General features: G+C 40.7%; 1 protein-coding gene across 1 annotated transcript; it reads right to left on the minus strand.

Moving 5' to 3' along the window:
• Positions 1–1,290: 1,290 nt before the first annotated feature.
• On the minus strand, positions 1,291–8,798 carry LOC110525638 (stanniocalcin-like). Its single transcript, XM_021605944.3, has 4 exons — positions 8,466–8,798; positions 5,862–6,004; positions 5,534–5,745; positions 1,291–4,775 (listed from the first exon to the last, which is right to left on the minus strand). Exons 1-4 carry the CDS (start codon positions 8,578–8,580, stop codon positions 4,481–4,483), a joined length of 765 nt encoding a protein of 254 aa, XP_021461619.2. The 5' UTR covers positions 8,581–8,798; the 3' UTR covers positions 1,291–4,480.
• Positions 8,799–16,793: the final 7,995 nt, after the last annotated feature.

Here is a 16,793-nt window from a genome sequence, read left to right on the forward strand (position 1 = left end):
TCCTGGTCTAATTCGGGCAGTTGTTGTTGCCATCCTGTACCTGTCCCACAGGTGTGATGTTCAGATGTACTGATCCTGTGCAGGTGTTGTTACAAGTGGTCTGCCACTGCGAGGACGATCAGCTGTCCGTCCTGTCTCCCTGTAGTGCTGTCTTAGGCGCCTCACAGTACGGACGTTGCAATTTATTGCCCTGGCCACATCTGCAGTCCTCATGCCTCCTTGCAGCATGCCTAAGGCACGTTCACGCAGATGAGCAGGGACCCTGGGCATCTTTCTTTTGGTGTTTTCAGAGTCAGTAGAAAGGCATCTTTAGTGTCCTAAGTTTTCATAACTGTGACCTTAATTACCTACCGTCTATCAGCTGTTCATTAATTGTTTATGGTTCATTGAACAAGCATGGGAAACTGTGTTTAAACCATTTACAATGAAGATCTGTGAAGTTATTTGGATTTTTATGAATTATCTTTGAAAGGCAGGGTCCTGAAAAAGATATGTTTCTTTTTTGCTGAGTTTGTGTAAAAGCATGGTGCAGAAGACTTGCACTTCTGAACATGATCCCTGGCTTTATGAAGCAAGTGCAGTATTCCCACTCATCTCACAAAGCACATGTGCTTCATGTCCACTATATATTTTTCTCCAGTGAAGAGAATGCCCACCAGAAAACCTCTCCTGTTTGTCTCCTAGAAAACACATACCGTTGTAATCATAGAGGACTAATGGAGAAGCACATTTTTCTTCCAGAGAGTGGTCCTGCCTTGCACTGGGATTATTTTAAGGATATTACACATCTATACTAATAATAAAAGAGGCTAGTGCCTTGCACTGTGTAAGATAATGGGATGATGACTTGCATGTGAGTGTCTCTTTAAAAGCAGAACATGTTGGAATCACTCTATGCAGAGCAGCTGCATCACCTATCCCTGGGACTGGAGTGCTGCTGATGAGAAAGCCCTACAGGACTCTTCCAAATTGGCATGAAATTATATTTGCCTCTGACTGAGATAGCGGCCATGCAGCCACTCGTATACCGCTCTCTCTTTTCCTGGGGCACTCCAATGATACAGGCACTTTGCAGTTTCAGCTCGTTTGTGCTCAAGTTTAAGAAAGTACATTTTCATAAGGATGTGCTCTGTTAGTCCTTGTTTTCTACTTCATGGGTACAATTCATTATAGATATTCATAATTGCTAATACTTGCACTTTGTTTTCAGATTTGAAGTTTAGATGTACGGTATGTGTTAACAGTACCAGTTTTACATGTTAGTCAAATGAAAGCAGTCAACACATGTGATACCATATGCCAGATATGATAATAGTTTATTTCTAATCAGCAAAGACACACAGTTGATGCATTTGTATCTTTCATATTTTTAGCACAGAGAAAAAAGCCATACATCCATGTATACATAATGGGTATATATGTAGATGGGTATGTATTAAAGTGCAAGTGATTCACAAGGATCAATCATGCTTAACATAGCTACTGTATTCGGAACTTCAGCAAGTAATCTCCTCAAATGGCTTACTGATAACTTTCATCTATGAATTTGAAAGTAAAGTAACTGTCACTACGATTAAGATTTCACTCTTACTGATCACCCAAGTTGTTTTAATTCTGGCAAATTGATTTCAAGTCTTGAGGGGAGAGAGTACCATGGAGTTCCAGAGTTCAGGGAGCCCAGTCCCCAGCCTGCCATAAACATATGGTGTATCAACAGAAAACGCTGCTGCCAATTTCACTGATTTCCCTAAGGATAGATTTAGCTAATAATCCAGTAGGCCTACCACCAAAATGCACCCTATTCTTGTCTTGCAACAAATAGCTTAATGAATAAAACAAAATGTCTCGAAAGAACAAAATATGACTTGTAAGTCTGTTAATTTAATTCTCATATTTGCCTATTACAGACTTTCATACACTATGCACCTTTAACTAAACACACATTATAAAATATGTCAATGAACCATCTAGGTTTGGGCACATCCTCACCAGAACAAACATTCAATATAAGATACATTCTCTAAAGTTACCCAGATTTTGCATTTATAAGCATAGTCTCAAGGGAGAGGAAATAAACAGAATACTATTGTCAAATATGTTCACTGCAAGCAACATTCAAATAAATGTACAAATTCCAGAAGAAGTACCAAACTGAATGAAAATGGTCAAATGCAAGTATACAGATTGATGCCAGGGTCTGTGAATGGGTTTTCACCATAGATATCCAAGTAAATGTAAAATGATAACCTATCATACAGGGGAGCAAGCTATTGTTTAGCAGCAAATGTTTTGGATTTTGTCCAGCTATTACAGACACAGAAATACATGTATTAACAGTATAGGAAGGAAGTAGTCCCAACCCATCGCAAGTGATGAATGTTTCAATGCCCCTTTATAGTGGTCATAAGAGATGCAAAGTGCATATGTAGCATTAGTAATAAGATACACTACATTGCTCATACAGTCTTAACATTTGAGTGATTTTTTTCCTTACTTTTTCTTTTTAATATACACTATATTGCTACTAAAAGCAAGATATTATTATATCCCAAGAAAAAGACAAAACAAAAAACAATACAACATAAACCACAGCAACAAACACAGAAACAGAAAGGGGGAGTCTAGGGGCACATTGCATTGCCTGCATACTTCACTATGAGTATGGGAGCAAATGAGCTGCTGCCACATTCATTCAGCATCAGCTGGCACTGTTTGTGACAAAGGGCAAGGTTGTGTGTTATTGTGAATCCTCCATATGAGAGATTATTGCATAGGTTTGGGAGTTCTTAACATTTCAAATGATTTGGCATTGTAAACCCACCAGATCTCTCTAACATTATTTTCCCCTTGTGCACATCGCCTTCATCCAGGCATGTGTGAAAAGTCTCTTGAATTAACCTCCCTTTATTGAAGCACTTATGGAGTAATGTCACCAGGGTAACCTTTCTGAGAGAAACATTATTTTGCATGATATTAAGGATAGATCCAGCAAATGCTTTGCAGTTCAGTCTTCAAGTTTAGCTGTTAAATGTACAATGAATGGCTTGACCACAATTTCTCTCTACCTTCATAACATAATCAATCGCGCTTGGAAAATACACACACATTCCCAACAGAGTCCCCTTGCACCAGTACATAAGTGACCATGTTTGCAATATGGGTTGTTTAAGTGACAGTCCCATGTAACACTCATAAAGAAGATCACCTGACTTGAATGACCAACTTGTTCCCCTATGTCCAGCACAGAGTCATAACATGGGTCCTATTCAGTCAACAGAGAGGACAATGTAGAGAGTGGCAGATCCTATAGTATTTGATCATGAGCCCCCACTGAAATAGAAGCTATGACCAAACTGCACATTATAATTGTATATCTGTAACCTAACTAAAACTACAGCAACATCATTAAATAACAATTTAAATAATATAGTAGGAAAATAAATATCAATATTATACCAACAAGGCTTTTAAATAGTCATTATCAACACTGGAAGTCAGTGTGTATGATCCAAACCCTCCATGTCATATTCATCAGGGAGAATGTTGTTCATCTAATGGGGTGGCCTCTATCAATCTCAGGTGGTCACCTGCTCATAAGTTACACTGCTGGTACACACTTACTGTGAACTGAGTGTTTCAGGACAGAAGAGATGTAATGGCATCTAAACAATGCTATATTCTCTGGTATAGGAGTTAGCTACATGGCATTCCGGGTGGTTACAAGTTAAGGTGACTTCCTGTGCAAAGTTTATTAGGATAGCTCTCATCTGAGGGACATGCCTCTCTCACAGATCTGGCTGTTGCCATCAGAGACTAATAACTCAATAAATAAAAGAATCCTGTTTGTGTCAGTGACTATGTGACACTGATTTCTATAGCACATGCTTACCTATTTTAATGGTCTCATCATAATATAGAAATATCTCACATTTACTGTATGAAACATCTAGTAATTAACTAATAGTAATCACATTTCATTATCTATTGATGACATATCAATTTATATTATATTAATGGATAAACATTTGTATTCTGCAACCCAATTTTTTTTGTAACATTTGTGCTCTATAGATATGAACCATAACTGCAAGTTTGTGCTTGAAATCCTAGACAGAAAACTTAAAGGGACATCATCCCACTAGGCTCTCAGATAATTCATATCAAGTGTGGGGAGTGAACAGGAATGGACAGGGCCAAGTTGTGGAGATACAATAGAATACAATACAACATGTTCAATGAACTTGGTGAGTGATAGAGTTGGGAAATAGTTTAGGGGAGGGGATCCTCTCAAACATTAGGTACAGTATCTCTCACACTCAAACTCTGATATAAAATATACTTGAAACACATTGGATATTCTCTTAGAGGTGCATGTTATTTTCCAGTCTGGAGAGGAATGATTCTTAAATACCCAAGGGAAGAGACCACTGTTGGCTTATGTTTTTGAGGGGTGTGTGTAGTTTCTGGATCTGAGTGGGAGTTAGGAGCTGTCACCAGTGGCACGCTTCTTGCTAAAATGGCTGGCAGAGTCTCTGTTGCGTAGACTAGGCTGGATCTTATACATGTGTGGGCCCATTGACAACCGTGAGCTCCTTCGGCCCTCCACTCCAGTTGGAACGGCAGCAGCAGCAGCAACCGAGGGGCAGGGTTTGTTCTGCAGAAGCTGGAAGAGAATGGTCATCTCTGGGCCAAGTCTGGACACCATACTGGCCCTCAGCAGGTCCACAGTCTCCTCATCACAGTTCATCAGGCTCTGGAGGAGCTTACCGTAAAACCTGCAAAAGGATGCAGCATTCATGTATTTTTGTTGCTGTTATTTACATTTTTTATTTTAAAGCTGCAATATGTAACTTTTTGGGCAACCGACAAAATTCACATAGAAATGTGAGTTATACATCAGTCATTCTCATTGAAAGCAAGTCTAAGAAGCGGTAGATCAGTTCTATGTGCACTATTTCTATGCTTCCCATTTTTAAGTTTAGTTTTTGTCTTTTACTTTCAGTTTTGTATACCAGCTTCAAACAGCTCAATATGCAATATTTTGGGTTATGGAAAAAATATTTCAATGATTTAGATGGTACAATCTACAATATACTTGCTTGTTATGTCACTTAAAGTAAATTTAGGCCAACTATTAGAATTTTAGCAACCAGGAAATGGCGGAGCGATTTCTACATAGTGCAGAATTTGAGTAATTTAGAAGACACTCTTACAGTTAGTGCGTTCATCTTAACATAGCTAGCTGGGGCAACCACATTTATCTCAGTCACAGTAAGCCCATTTTTCCTCAATAAAGTAGCTAAAAGCAAAGTCAGTGCTAATAAGGGGGTAAAAAAGTCAAGTGCGAGTGTTAGCTCATGGAAGGCTTTTTCTTTTTTTTTTTTACAATTTTATCAAAATGTCTTAGGAGCCCAGTGAAATGTATTTCCTTCAGTAGAGTTAGTGTACCATATTCATACATTTTGTTGTAATAAGATAAAGTAAAAAAAAACAGAAATGGAAGCCCTTTGACCTAGGTTTGCTAGGAACTCACCTGTTGGGGAAGTGGCTTGGGAGCTGAGCCACCTCTCCAATAGCATCTGGATTGGTGCGGGCGATAGTGCAGATATCCAGCTTGCTGTAGCACTCCTCCTGAACTTCTGAGGTCATTCTTTGGAAGGTGGAGCAGCGGCGGATGGTGAGGAACACCTTGGAGGTGATGCCGTTGGCAATGCACTTGAGGCTCTCTTTCACAAAGGCTTTACCCTGCACAAAACCACATAATATCACAGTCATATCAAAAAACATGACTTAACTTCAGTTAACAGGTTTAATCTACAGCGACATACTGTCAGATTTGAAAAGAGAAAGAATTACCATACCTGAGTGTCAAATTTAGCTGCACTGTACAGAAAGGACTTGCAGATGTCGTGCATGCCATCTGTGTCACACGTGGAGTTCTCCAGACATGCGAAGGCTCCACAGCCTACTTGGAGGGCACTGTTCAGACAGCGTGCCACGTCAGCTGTAGACTCAGAGAGGGAAGGGACCATAAGCAGGGGGCAGGCTATCATATAGCTCTCAACAATAATGGAAAGATAACCAGTCTGTTTTGATTGGGAACCAAACAATTAAGGGATTTGATGATAATTTACATGCAAAGTTGATTCAATTCTGCGATCATAACTATTCAGACAAATTACAACTTGACTGCTCATTGGACACCTTCAACTTTTTAAGACTAGGACACAATTTACCATAATTACATTTTCCCTACCTGGAAAATCATTTCATGAATATTCCACACACACACACACACACACACACACACACACACACACACACACACACACACACACACACACACACACACACACACACACACACACACACACACACACACACACACACACACACACTTCAGGATCAGGTTCCGCTGACTGTCCCTTTTGGCACCAGACCCCTTGTTTCCATTACCCTCACATGCGACAAGACAATAACATGCAGCATTTGGAAGGCGTGCCAAACCACCTCTGACACTCATCACCATGGACTGTGCACACTTAAAAGTACAGTCATGTACCCTGGCTTGGGTCACTGCCTCAATCCTCATAAATAGACCTAATGTTCATGTTTCACATAAATATTGCCTCAGACTTAATATTAAAGAGCAAGCTGACATACACAGCTGTGTAAACTACTCTGACAAGAGGTAAAGATATAAAGTAACCAGAAAACCCCTAAATGTCTTCCAATGAATGCCTCTATTGTCCATTTAGTAAGACTGGGACAAGTTCATGGTAGGAAGCATACAGCAATTGTAACAATGAGCTGATGTACTGTATGCCACAGACAGATGCACTCTCACTCATTTAACATTTTTGGTCCATGAACTAGCCAATCTGTGATGAATCGGAATGGCTGTCAAGCAGATATGATTGATCTCTAAGAAGCACAATGCTCTAATCACTAATCAAACTGTCCCACCACTGTATCGCTCAGGCCATGGGAGAATAAATAAATAAATAAATTACATTTCAACATATACACACTCCTTCAGCATCTCTTACTGGCAGGACCAAGGAGGCCCATGCAGCAGATACTTAGTCTGAGGTAACCAATGCATTGGTTTAACTGAAATAACAATAAAGACTTAAGGAGATCACAGAGATAACACCTCATTCATACCCATATTTCCTAACATGGGCCTGGCTTTCATTGGGCAAGCAACTTTTTCATATCTCATACACATTTTGGAAATAGAGTGCATGAACATTTAATCCATCCCTCTGGCAACCAATTTAAGCATAATGTTATGCATGGGGTTGAATAGATAGCCCAATCCGATGTAGACCTAGGCCATGAATTAGTTTTTTTCTTGCTATACAATAGCTTTCCTCTTTTTAGGGGCAGTACCCGGTGGAAAGATGTTATTTTCACTTTATTAATCGCACGGGAATACGATTGGCAGTTACAGTTGGCAAACCATTGAAAAGGGACATAAAGCCTACTGATTGAGTAAGTAGGGACGCACGTCACGAGAAACCTTGTGCCCTATGAGTCTTCGAATCTAGATATCATCCCTGGCCAATGGCCAGCATTCTTTCCCCAAAGTTACTCTAACGTCTCCACCCGCTTTGCGTTCAACTAGAAAGCTCTACCCCATTCACGTTTCTTCCGGTATTAGGCGCTTCATTCCTCCTGTCAAGACGCCGGTAGCCAGTAGCTACAGGTGGGTGCAGTGGCGTAGCCTATGCCACCACGCACAAATCGGTATTTTATGGGGCCTACAGCAATACTGTAGTTCTATCAATACTTTACACTGGTGACTGCTTGGAAGAATACCAATACATTTAAAATATGATGGCCATAGTTGTTTCGAAACACCTGTAGATCATTTGGTGGTTTAAAAAATGCTTAAACAGTGCGTAAAACAACATTATAGATAAATGCATTTAAGACATTTAAAAAATGACTTGTAGAATAGGCTACCGGAAATAAATAAATAACCATTGATGAATTTAACCACACACAGGGTACAAGTGGGCTCCCCTGTATCAACTAATTCCTACAGCCTCCTTTAAAATAAATATTAATCTGATGTTCTATCCTCAGGTCAGTGACCTCGTGTTTAAGCAACCCACACGACCATCAATTCAAAGAGCATTCGTTCATAGACCATGTTTCAACATCTCATGATGGTAGGCTACAGCTTTTTCACAAACAGGTGTCAGTCACCACGAAGCTCACGCTCATCACTTGCCGGTAAAACACCGGTAGAGCACAGTGAGTAGCCTAGCCTATGTTGGAGCTATTCGGTTGTCTGTCGATCAAGGCGTTCACTTGGAAACAGAGCAGCATATCATGTAATAGCAAACATTCCCCCATGCTGTGCATACAATGTAATAGTAATAATCCATACAAATCCGTGCGAACACCGCATCCACTCAAAAACATGCTGTATTGTAAGAGAGACTATTACTTACAAGGGGTATTTGCAGAAAATCGTGCTCTTCTGGGTGAATACGACTCGTTCTGATCCAGTTCATATGCAGATGCAATCAGCACCATTAGAAGAAAAAGTCCGGTCATCAAAGGCATTGTTCAATAATCACTGATGATCTAACAAAATACAAGGAATAGTGTTTCTTGCTTATCTTATTAATAGTTCATACAGCTCTGAATATGTACAGCGCCGTGTTTTCAACAATGTAAATATATCACTAAGTAGGTACCATCTACCCAATGCGGCTATTCCTCTACCCTGGACCGTACACTGATTTCCTTTGACGTGCATGACCGATAGAGCGCTGGTCTGCACGTGTTTATATGGGACTGCCGCACATTACGAGTCTCCTGGTTAGCCCAATCAAAACACAGCATCAACGACCATGCTCTCTCTCCGGTCGCCTAATTGATTGACAATTTTACAGTACATTGAAATTCAATGTGGTCTTGGGTATTTCGCGCCAATGATAGCCTACATAAATTATTATTTGAGTTGATAAAACACTGAAGCTGTAGTACATTTTGCCATCTCAAGTCAAAGTCAATTCGCTTATAGTTTTTTTAGTAAACAGTCAGAAATTGGTGTACCTGTTCACTTCAAACAACCGTTAAGTGACATTTTCACTTGATTTGTTCGTTATGTTTCTATGCGCCATACGCAAACTTCAGTGAGTGTGAAATATATGTCTTATTACCTGATGTTACCTGAACCCATTCAAACCAATACCACACAGGCTATTTCTGCAGTTTCCATTTGGTAAAATAGACAGGGCAGATTAGTGGCAACATTGACACTGGGTAAATTCTCGACAACCCATCAATCCAGTTTATGTCAGCACAAATGTATAAAATTCCATCTTGAAACAATGCTAAAAAAATATATTATGGTCTACCGGAAGGAATATAATGGCATATTGTGTGTACAGTAGGCTTATTGCTTAGGCTAATAGATGTGATTTAGTAACCTGCGTCTTTAGTCAAATGTATTGCGCGCTTTGTCTTACTTAAATTTCTTAAAATAATATAAACTGAAATTATTCAAATAATTTGACTTTTATCGCATGATTGGCATTTTGCTAAACCATGTTCAATAAATGAGACTATTGTTCGTTTAATGGACAACATTTATTTAACATTGAGATAACATACTTTATGTCAATAATGAGGTAGTTTATGTATGGATAACCATCAATGTTGATGTATTTCCTGGTTTGCTGCATGCCGGTGAGACGTGGTAGCCAGGCACGGATCCAAACGAGTTGTAGTTACACATGCCAGAGGGAGGCCAATAATGTGTCATCCATGTCTGAGCATGGCAACGTCCTTGATCTATTCAAACCAAATCAAATTGTATTCGTCACATGCTTCTTAAACAACAGGTGTAGACTAACAGTGAAATGCATAAGGGGCCTTCCAAACAATGCAGAGAGAGAGAACTTAGAGAAAAAATAGAAAAGTAATAACAGGTAATAATAAAAGTAATAATAAATACACAATGAGTAACAATAACTTAGCTATAACCACAGGATACCAGTACCAAGTCGATGGGCAGGCGTAGGAGGTAATTGAGGTAGACATATACGTATAAATAGGACTAAAGTGACTAGGCAACAGGATAAATAATAAACATAAGCAGCAGCATATGTGATGAGTATAAAACGTTTGTGTAAAAAGGGTAAATGCAGATAGTCCAGGTAAGTATTTGGTTAACTATTTAAGTAACTATTTAATAGTTTTAAGGCTTGGGGGTAGGGGCTGTTTCTGTTGGTTCTGCAACCGCTTGCCATGCGGTAGCAGAGAGAACAGTCTATGACTTGGTTGGCTGGAGTCTTTAACAATTGTTAGGGCCTTCCTCTGACCACCTGGTATAAAGGTCCTGGATGGCAGGGAGCTCAGCCCTAGTGATGTACTGTATCGCCTAGTGGTTGGATGCCAATCAGTTGCCAGTTGTTGGATGCCAATCAGTTGCCAGTCGTTGGATGCCAAGCGGTGATGCAGCCAGTCAAAATGCTCTCAATGGTGCAGCTGTAAAACTATTTGAGGATCTGAAGCCCCATGTCAAATATTTTCAGCCTTTTGAGGGGAAGAGGCATTGTCGTGCCCTCTTCACAACTGTGTTGGTGTGTGGACACCAAGGAACTTGATGCTCTCGATCCGCTACACTACAGCACCGTCGATGTGAATGGGGGCGTGAACGGCCCTCCATTCCCTGTAGTCCACAATCATCTCCTTTTTCTTGCTGATGTTGAGGGAGAGGTTGTTGTCCTGGCACCACACTGCCAGGTCTCTGTCCTGCTCTCTATAGGCTGTCTCATCATCATCTGTAATCAGGCCTACCACCATCGTATTGCCAGCAAACTTAATGATGGTTTTGGAGTCATACGTGGCAACGCAGTCGTGGTTGAACGGGGAGTACAGGATGGGACTAAGCACGCACCGCTGAGGGCCCCCCCGGGTTCAGGGTCAGCTTGGCAGATGTGTTGTTGCCTACCTTCACTACCTGGGGGTGGCCCGTCAGGAAGTTCAGAATCTAGTTGCAGAAGGAGGTGTTCAGTCACAGGGTCCTTAGCTTAGTGATGAGCTTGGAGGGCACTATGGCGTTGAACGCTGAGCTGTACTCAATTAACAGCATTCTGACATACAGTGCCTTGCGAAAGTATTCGGCCCCCTTGAACTTTGCGACCTTTTGCCATATTTCAGGCTTCAAACATAAAGATATAAAACTGTATTTTTTTGTGAAGAATCAACAACAAGTGGGACACAATCATGAAGTGGAACGACATTTATTGGATATTTCAAACTTTTTTAACAAATCAAAAACTGAAAAATTGGGCGTGCAAATTTATTCAGCCCCCTTAAGTTAATACTTTGTAGCGCCACCTTTTGCTGCGATTACAGCTGTAAGTCGCTTGGGGTATGTCTCTATCAGTTTTGCACATCGAGAGACCGAAATTTTTTCCCATTCCTCCTTGCAAAACAGCTCGAGCTCAGTGAGGTTGGATGGAGAGCATTTGTGAACAGCAGTTTTCAGTTCTTTCCACAGATTCTCGATTGGATTCAGGTCTGGACTTTGAATTGGCCATTCTAACACCTGGATATGTTTATTTTTGAACCATTCCATTGTAGATTTTGCTTTATGTTTTGGATCATTGTCTTGTTGGAAGACAAATCTCCGTCCCAGTCTCAGGTCTTTTGCAGACTCCATCAGGTTTTCTTCCAGAATGGTCCTGTATTTGGCTCCATCCATATTCCCATCAATTTTAACCATCTTCCCTGTCCCTGCTGGAGAAAAGCAGGCCCAAACCATGATGCTGCCACCACCATGTTTGACAGTGGGGATGGTGTGTTCAGCTGTGTTGCTTTTACGCCAAACATAACGTTTTGCATTGTTGCCAAAAAGTTCAATTTTGGTTTCATCTGACCAGAGCACCTTCTTCCACATGTTTGGTGTGTCTCCCAGGTGGCTTGTGGCAAACTTTAAACGACACTTTTTATGGATATCTTTAAGAAATGGCTTTCTTCTTGCCACTCTTCCATAAAGGCCAGATTTGTGCAATATACGACTGATTGTTGTCCTATGGACAGAGTCTCCCACCTCAGCTGTAGATCTCTGCAGTTCATCCAGAGTGATCATGGGCCTCTTGGCTGCATCTCTGATCAGTCTTCTCCTTGTATGAGCTGAAAGTTTAGAGGGACGGCCAGGTCTTGGTAGATTTGCAGTGGTCTGATACTCCTTCCATTTCAATATTATCGCTTGCACAGTGCTCCTTGGGATGTTTAAAGCTTGGGAAATCTTTTTGTATCCAAATCCGGCTTTAAACTTCTTCACAACAGTATCTCGGACCTGCCTGGTGTGTTCCTTGTTCTTCATGATGCTCTCTGCGCTTTTAACGGACCTCTGAGACTATCACAGTGCAGGTGCATTTATACGGAGACTTGATTACACACAGGTGGATTGTATTTATCATCATTAGTCATTTCGGTCAACATTGGATCATTCAGAGATCCTTACTGAACTTCTGGAGAGAGTTTGCTGCACTGAAAGTAAAGGGGCTGAATAATTTTGCACGCCCAATTTTTCAGTTTTTGATTTGTTAAAAAAGTTTGAAATATCCAATAAATGTCATTCCACTTCATGATTTTGTCCCACTTGTTGTTTATTCTTCACAAAAAAATACAGTTTTATATCTTTATGTTTGAAGCCTGAAATGTGGCAAAAGGTCGCAAAGTTCAAGGGGGCCGAATACTTTTGCAAGGCACTGTATGTGTCCCTCTTGTCTAGGTGGGAGAGGGCAGTGTGGGAGAGGTTGAAAATGTCAGTGAAGACCCTTGCCAGCTGGACAGCTGGTTAAGAGAATGCCAAAAGTGTGCAAAGCTGTCATGAAGGCAAAGGGTGGCTAATTGAAGAATCTCATATTTGACTGTGTTTAATACTTTTTGGGTTACTACATGATTCCATATGTCTTATTTCATAGTTTTGATATCTTCACGATTATTATGCAATGTAGAAAATAGTAAAAATAAAGAAAAACCCTTGAAAGAGTAGGTGTTGTAAAACTTTTGACCAGTAGTGTATATTATCCATATATTATATTATTGTCCTTGTTCAGCCACGACTCAGAGATACATAGGATATTACAGTTCTTCAGGTCCCATTGATAGAATAGACTTGAATGGAGCTTGTCCAGTTTGTTCTCCAGTGATTGTAGGTTTGCCCATAGAATGGAGGGTAGAGGCTGATTATTTAGTCGCTGAAGTAGTATCATCAGGGTGCAAGCACGTCGGGCCTCTCTTACGCTTTCCTTTCCTTTTTAAACAATCAGTGGCCCCGAGCAATGTTAATACAGCCTATTAGAAATTGTAGGTCGTCTGAATTCATGTAGGCCTACTTGAGTATCAAATTGGTGATATTCCACATTACAGTGGCATTATGCCAAGATGTAATGCAGGTATTCCTAGTCTCGTTTAACCCAGAACTAGAATCTTGGTCAGACTCTCATTTACGTTCTGGGTCTATACGTGTTAATTAAGAGAACGCTGATTAATTCCTTCTATGTTTAAGTAGTCTGTGCACGAGAGATTAACCTCTATAGCGACGAGCAATCCCGTAACCGGGAGCGTAATCACAGCCTCAACCCAACTCAGTACACCCATTCATCTACCCATACAGTGCATTCTGGAAGTATTCAGACTGTTTGACTTTTCCACATTTTGTTACGTTTAAGCATTGTTCTACAATTGATTAAATCATTTTTCTCCCTCATCAATTTACACACAATACCCCATAATGGTAAAGCAAAAACACGTTTTTAGAAATGTTTACAAAAATATATATAAGGAAATATCACATTATCGTAAGTATTCAGACCCTTTACTCAATACTTTGTTGAAGAACCTTGGGTAGCAATTACATCCTCAAGTCTTCTCGGGTATGACGCTACAAGCTTGGCACACCTGTATTTGGGGAGTTCCTCCCTTTATTCTCTGCAGATCCTCTCAAGCTCGTCAGTTTGGATGGTGAGTGTCGCTGCACAGCTATTTTCAGGTCTCTCCAGAGATGTTCGATCGGGCTCTGGTTGGGCCACTCAAGGACATTCAGAGACTTGTCCCTAAGTCACTCCTGCGTTGTCTTGGCTGTGTGCTTAGGATCGTTGTCCCGTTGGAAGGTGAACCTTCACCCCAGTCTGAGGTCCTAAGTGCTCTGGAGCAGGTTTTCATCAAGGATCTCTCTGTACTTTGCTCCGTTCATCCTTCCCTCGATCCTGACTAGTCTCCCAGTCCCTGCCACTGAAAAACATCCCCACAGCATGATGCTGCCAACACCATGCTTCAGGTTTTTTTCAGGCGTGACGCTTGGCTTTCAGGCCACAGCGTTCAATCTTGGTTTCATCAGCCCAAAGAATCTTGTTTCTCATGGTCTGAGAGTCTTTATGTGCCTTTTGGCAAACTCCAAGTGGCTTCCGTCTGGCCACTCTACCATAAAGGCCTATTTGGTGGATTGCTGCAGAGATGGTTGTCCTTCTGGAAGGTTCTCCCATCTCCACAGAGGAACTCTAGAGCTCTGCCAGAGTGATCATCGGGTTCTTGGTCACCACCCTGACCAAGGCACTTCTCCCCCGATTGCTCAGCTCTAGGAAGAGTCTTGGTGGTTCCAAACTTCTTCCAATTAAGAATGTTGGAAGCCACTGTGTTCTTGGGGACCTTCAATGCGGCAGACTTTTTTTTGTACCCTTCCCCAAATCCTGTCTCGGAGCTCTACGGCCAATTCCTTCGACGTCATGGCTTGGTTTTTGCTCTGACATGCACTGGCAACTAAGGGACCTTATATAGACAGATGTGTGCCTTTCTAAATCATGTCAATTGAATTGAATTTACCACAGGTTGACTCCAATCACGTTTTAGAAACATCTCGAGGATGATCAATGAAAAAAGGATGCACCTGAGCTCAATTTCAAGTCCCATAACAAATGGTCTGAATACTTATGTAAATAAGGTATTTCTGTTTTTAATTTTTAATACTTTTGCAAAAATATCTACAAACCTGTTTTCACTTTGTCATTATGGGGTATTGTGTGTAGATTGATGAGGAAAACATTTAATTTAATCCATTTTTGAATAAGGCTGTAACTTAACAAAATGTGGAAAAGGGGTCTGAGTACTTTCCAAATGCACTGTATGTAGACGTACAGTTGAAGTCGGAAGTTTACATAGACCTTAGTCAAATACATTTAAACTCAGTTTTTCACAATTCACCACTTTATTTTAAGAATGTGAAATGTCAGAATAATAGTAGAGAGAATGATTTATTTCATCTTTTATTTATTTCATCACATTCCCAGTGGGTCAGAAGTTTACATACACTCATTAGTATTTGGTAGCATTGCCTTTGAATTGTTTAACTTGGGTCAAAATGTTTTGGGTAGCCTTCCACAAGCTTCCCACAAGTTGGGGGAATTTTGGACCATTCCTCCTGACAGAGCTGGTGTAACGGAGTCAGGTTTGTAGGCCTCCTTGCTCGCACACGTTTTTTCAGTTCTGCCCACAAATTCTCTATAGGATTGAGGTCAGGGCTCTGTGATGGCCCCTCCAATACCTTGACTTTGTTGGTTGTCCTTAAGCCATTTTGCCAAAACTCTGGAAGTCTGCTTGGGGTCATTGTCCATTTGGAAGACCCATTTGAGACCAAGCTTTAACTTCCTGACTGATGTCTTGAGATGTTGCTTCAATATATCCACATAATTTTCCATACTCACGATGCCATCTATTTTGTGAAGTGCACCAGTCCCTCCTGCAGCAAAGCACCCCCACAACATGATGCTGCCACCCCCATGCTTCACGGATTGGATGGTGTTATTCGGCTTGCAAGCCTCCCCCTTTTTCCTCCAAACATAGTGATGGTCATTATGGCCAAACAGTTCTATTTTTGTTTCATCAGACAAGAGGGCAACTCTCCAAAAAGTATGATCTTTGTCCTCATGTGCAGTTGCAAACCATAGTCTGGCGGTTTTATGGCAGTTTTGGAGCAGTGTACATGTTTTTTTTGTACATGTTTCCTCCAGCATCTTCACAAGGTCCTTTGCTGTTGTTCTGGGATAGATTTGCACTTTTCACACCAAAGTGCGTTCATCTCTAGGAGACAGAATGCGTCTCCTTTCTGAGCAGTCTGACGGCTGCGTGGTCCCATGGTGTTTATACTTGCATACTATTATTTGTACAGATGAATGTGGTACCTTCAGGCATTTGGAAACTGCTCCAAAGGATGAACCAGACTTGTGGAGGTATACACTTTTTTTTCTAAGGTCTTGGCTGATTTATTTTGATTTAATTCATGATGTCAAGCAAAGAGGCACTGAGTTTGAAGGTAGGCCTTGAAATACAGGTACACAGGTACACCTCTAATTGACTCAAATGATGTCAATTAGCCTATCAGAAGCTTCTGAAGCTATGACATCATTTTCTGGAATTTTCCAAGCTGTTTAAAGGCACAGTCAACTTTGTGTATGTAAACGTCTGACCCATTGGAATTGGTATACAGTGAATTATAAGTGAAACAATCTATCTGTAAACAATTGTTGGAAAAATTACTTGTGTCATGCCCAAAGTAGATGTTCTAACCGATTTGCCAAAACTATAGTTTGTTAACAAGAAATTTGTGGAGTGGTTGAAAAACGAGTTTTAATGACTCCAACCTAATTGTACGTAAACTTCCGACTTCAACTGTATGTAGCCTATACTATTCTACTAGAGGTACTTTGGTGTAAATCCAATGCAATGCCTGAGCTTGATTCCCACTTCCTGGTCTTGGA

Source organism: Oncorhynchus mykiss, chromosome 6 (genome assembly GCF_057628025.1).
Source record: "Oncorhynchus mykiss isolate SJ-2025 chromosome 6, ASM5762802v1, whole genome shotgun sequence".
Classification (NCBI taxonomy): Eukaryota; Metazoa; Chordata; class Actinopteri; order Salmoniformes; family Salmonidae; genus Oncorhynchus; species Oncorhynchus mykiss.

What these genes read in the sequence shown, in the direction of transcription:
- LOC110525638 (XM_021605944.3), bottom strand. Translation starts at nt 8,580, where the DNA reads ATGCCTTTGATGACCGGACTTTTTCTTCTAATGGTGCTGATTGCATCT. An exon ending in ATTTTCTGCAAATACCCCTT is followed by an intron (nt 6,005 to 8,465) that starts GTAAGTAATAGT and finishes CTGAGTCTACAG; the next exon opens with CTGACGTGGCACGCTGTCTG. An exon ending in CCAAGCCACTTCCCCAACAG is followed by an intron (nt 4,776 to 5,533) that starts GTGAGTTCCTAG and finishes ATCCTTTTGCAG; the next exon opens with GTTTTACGGTAAGCTCCTCC.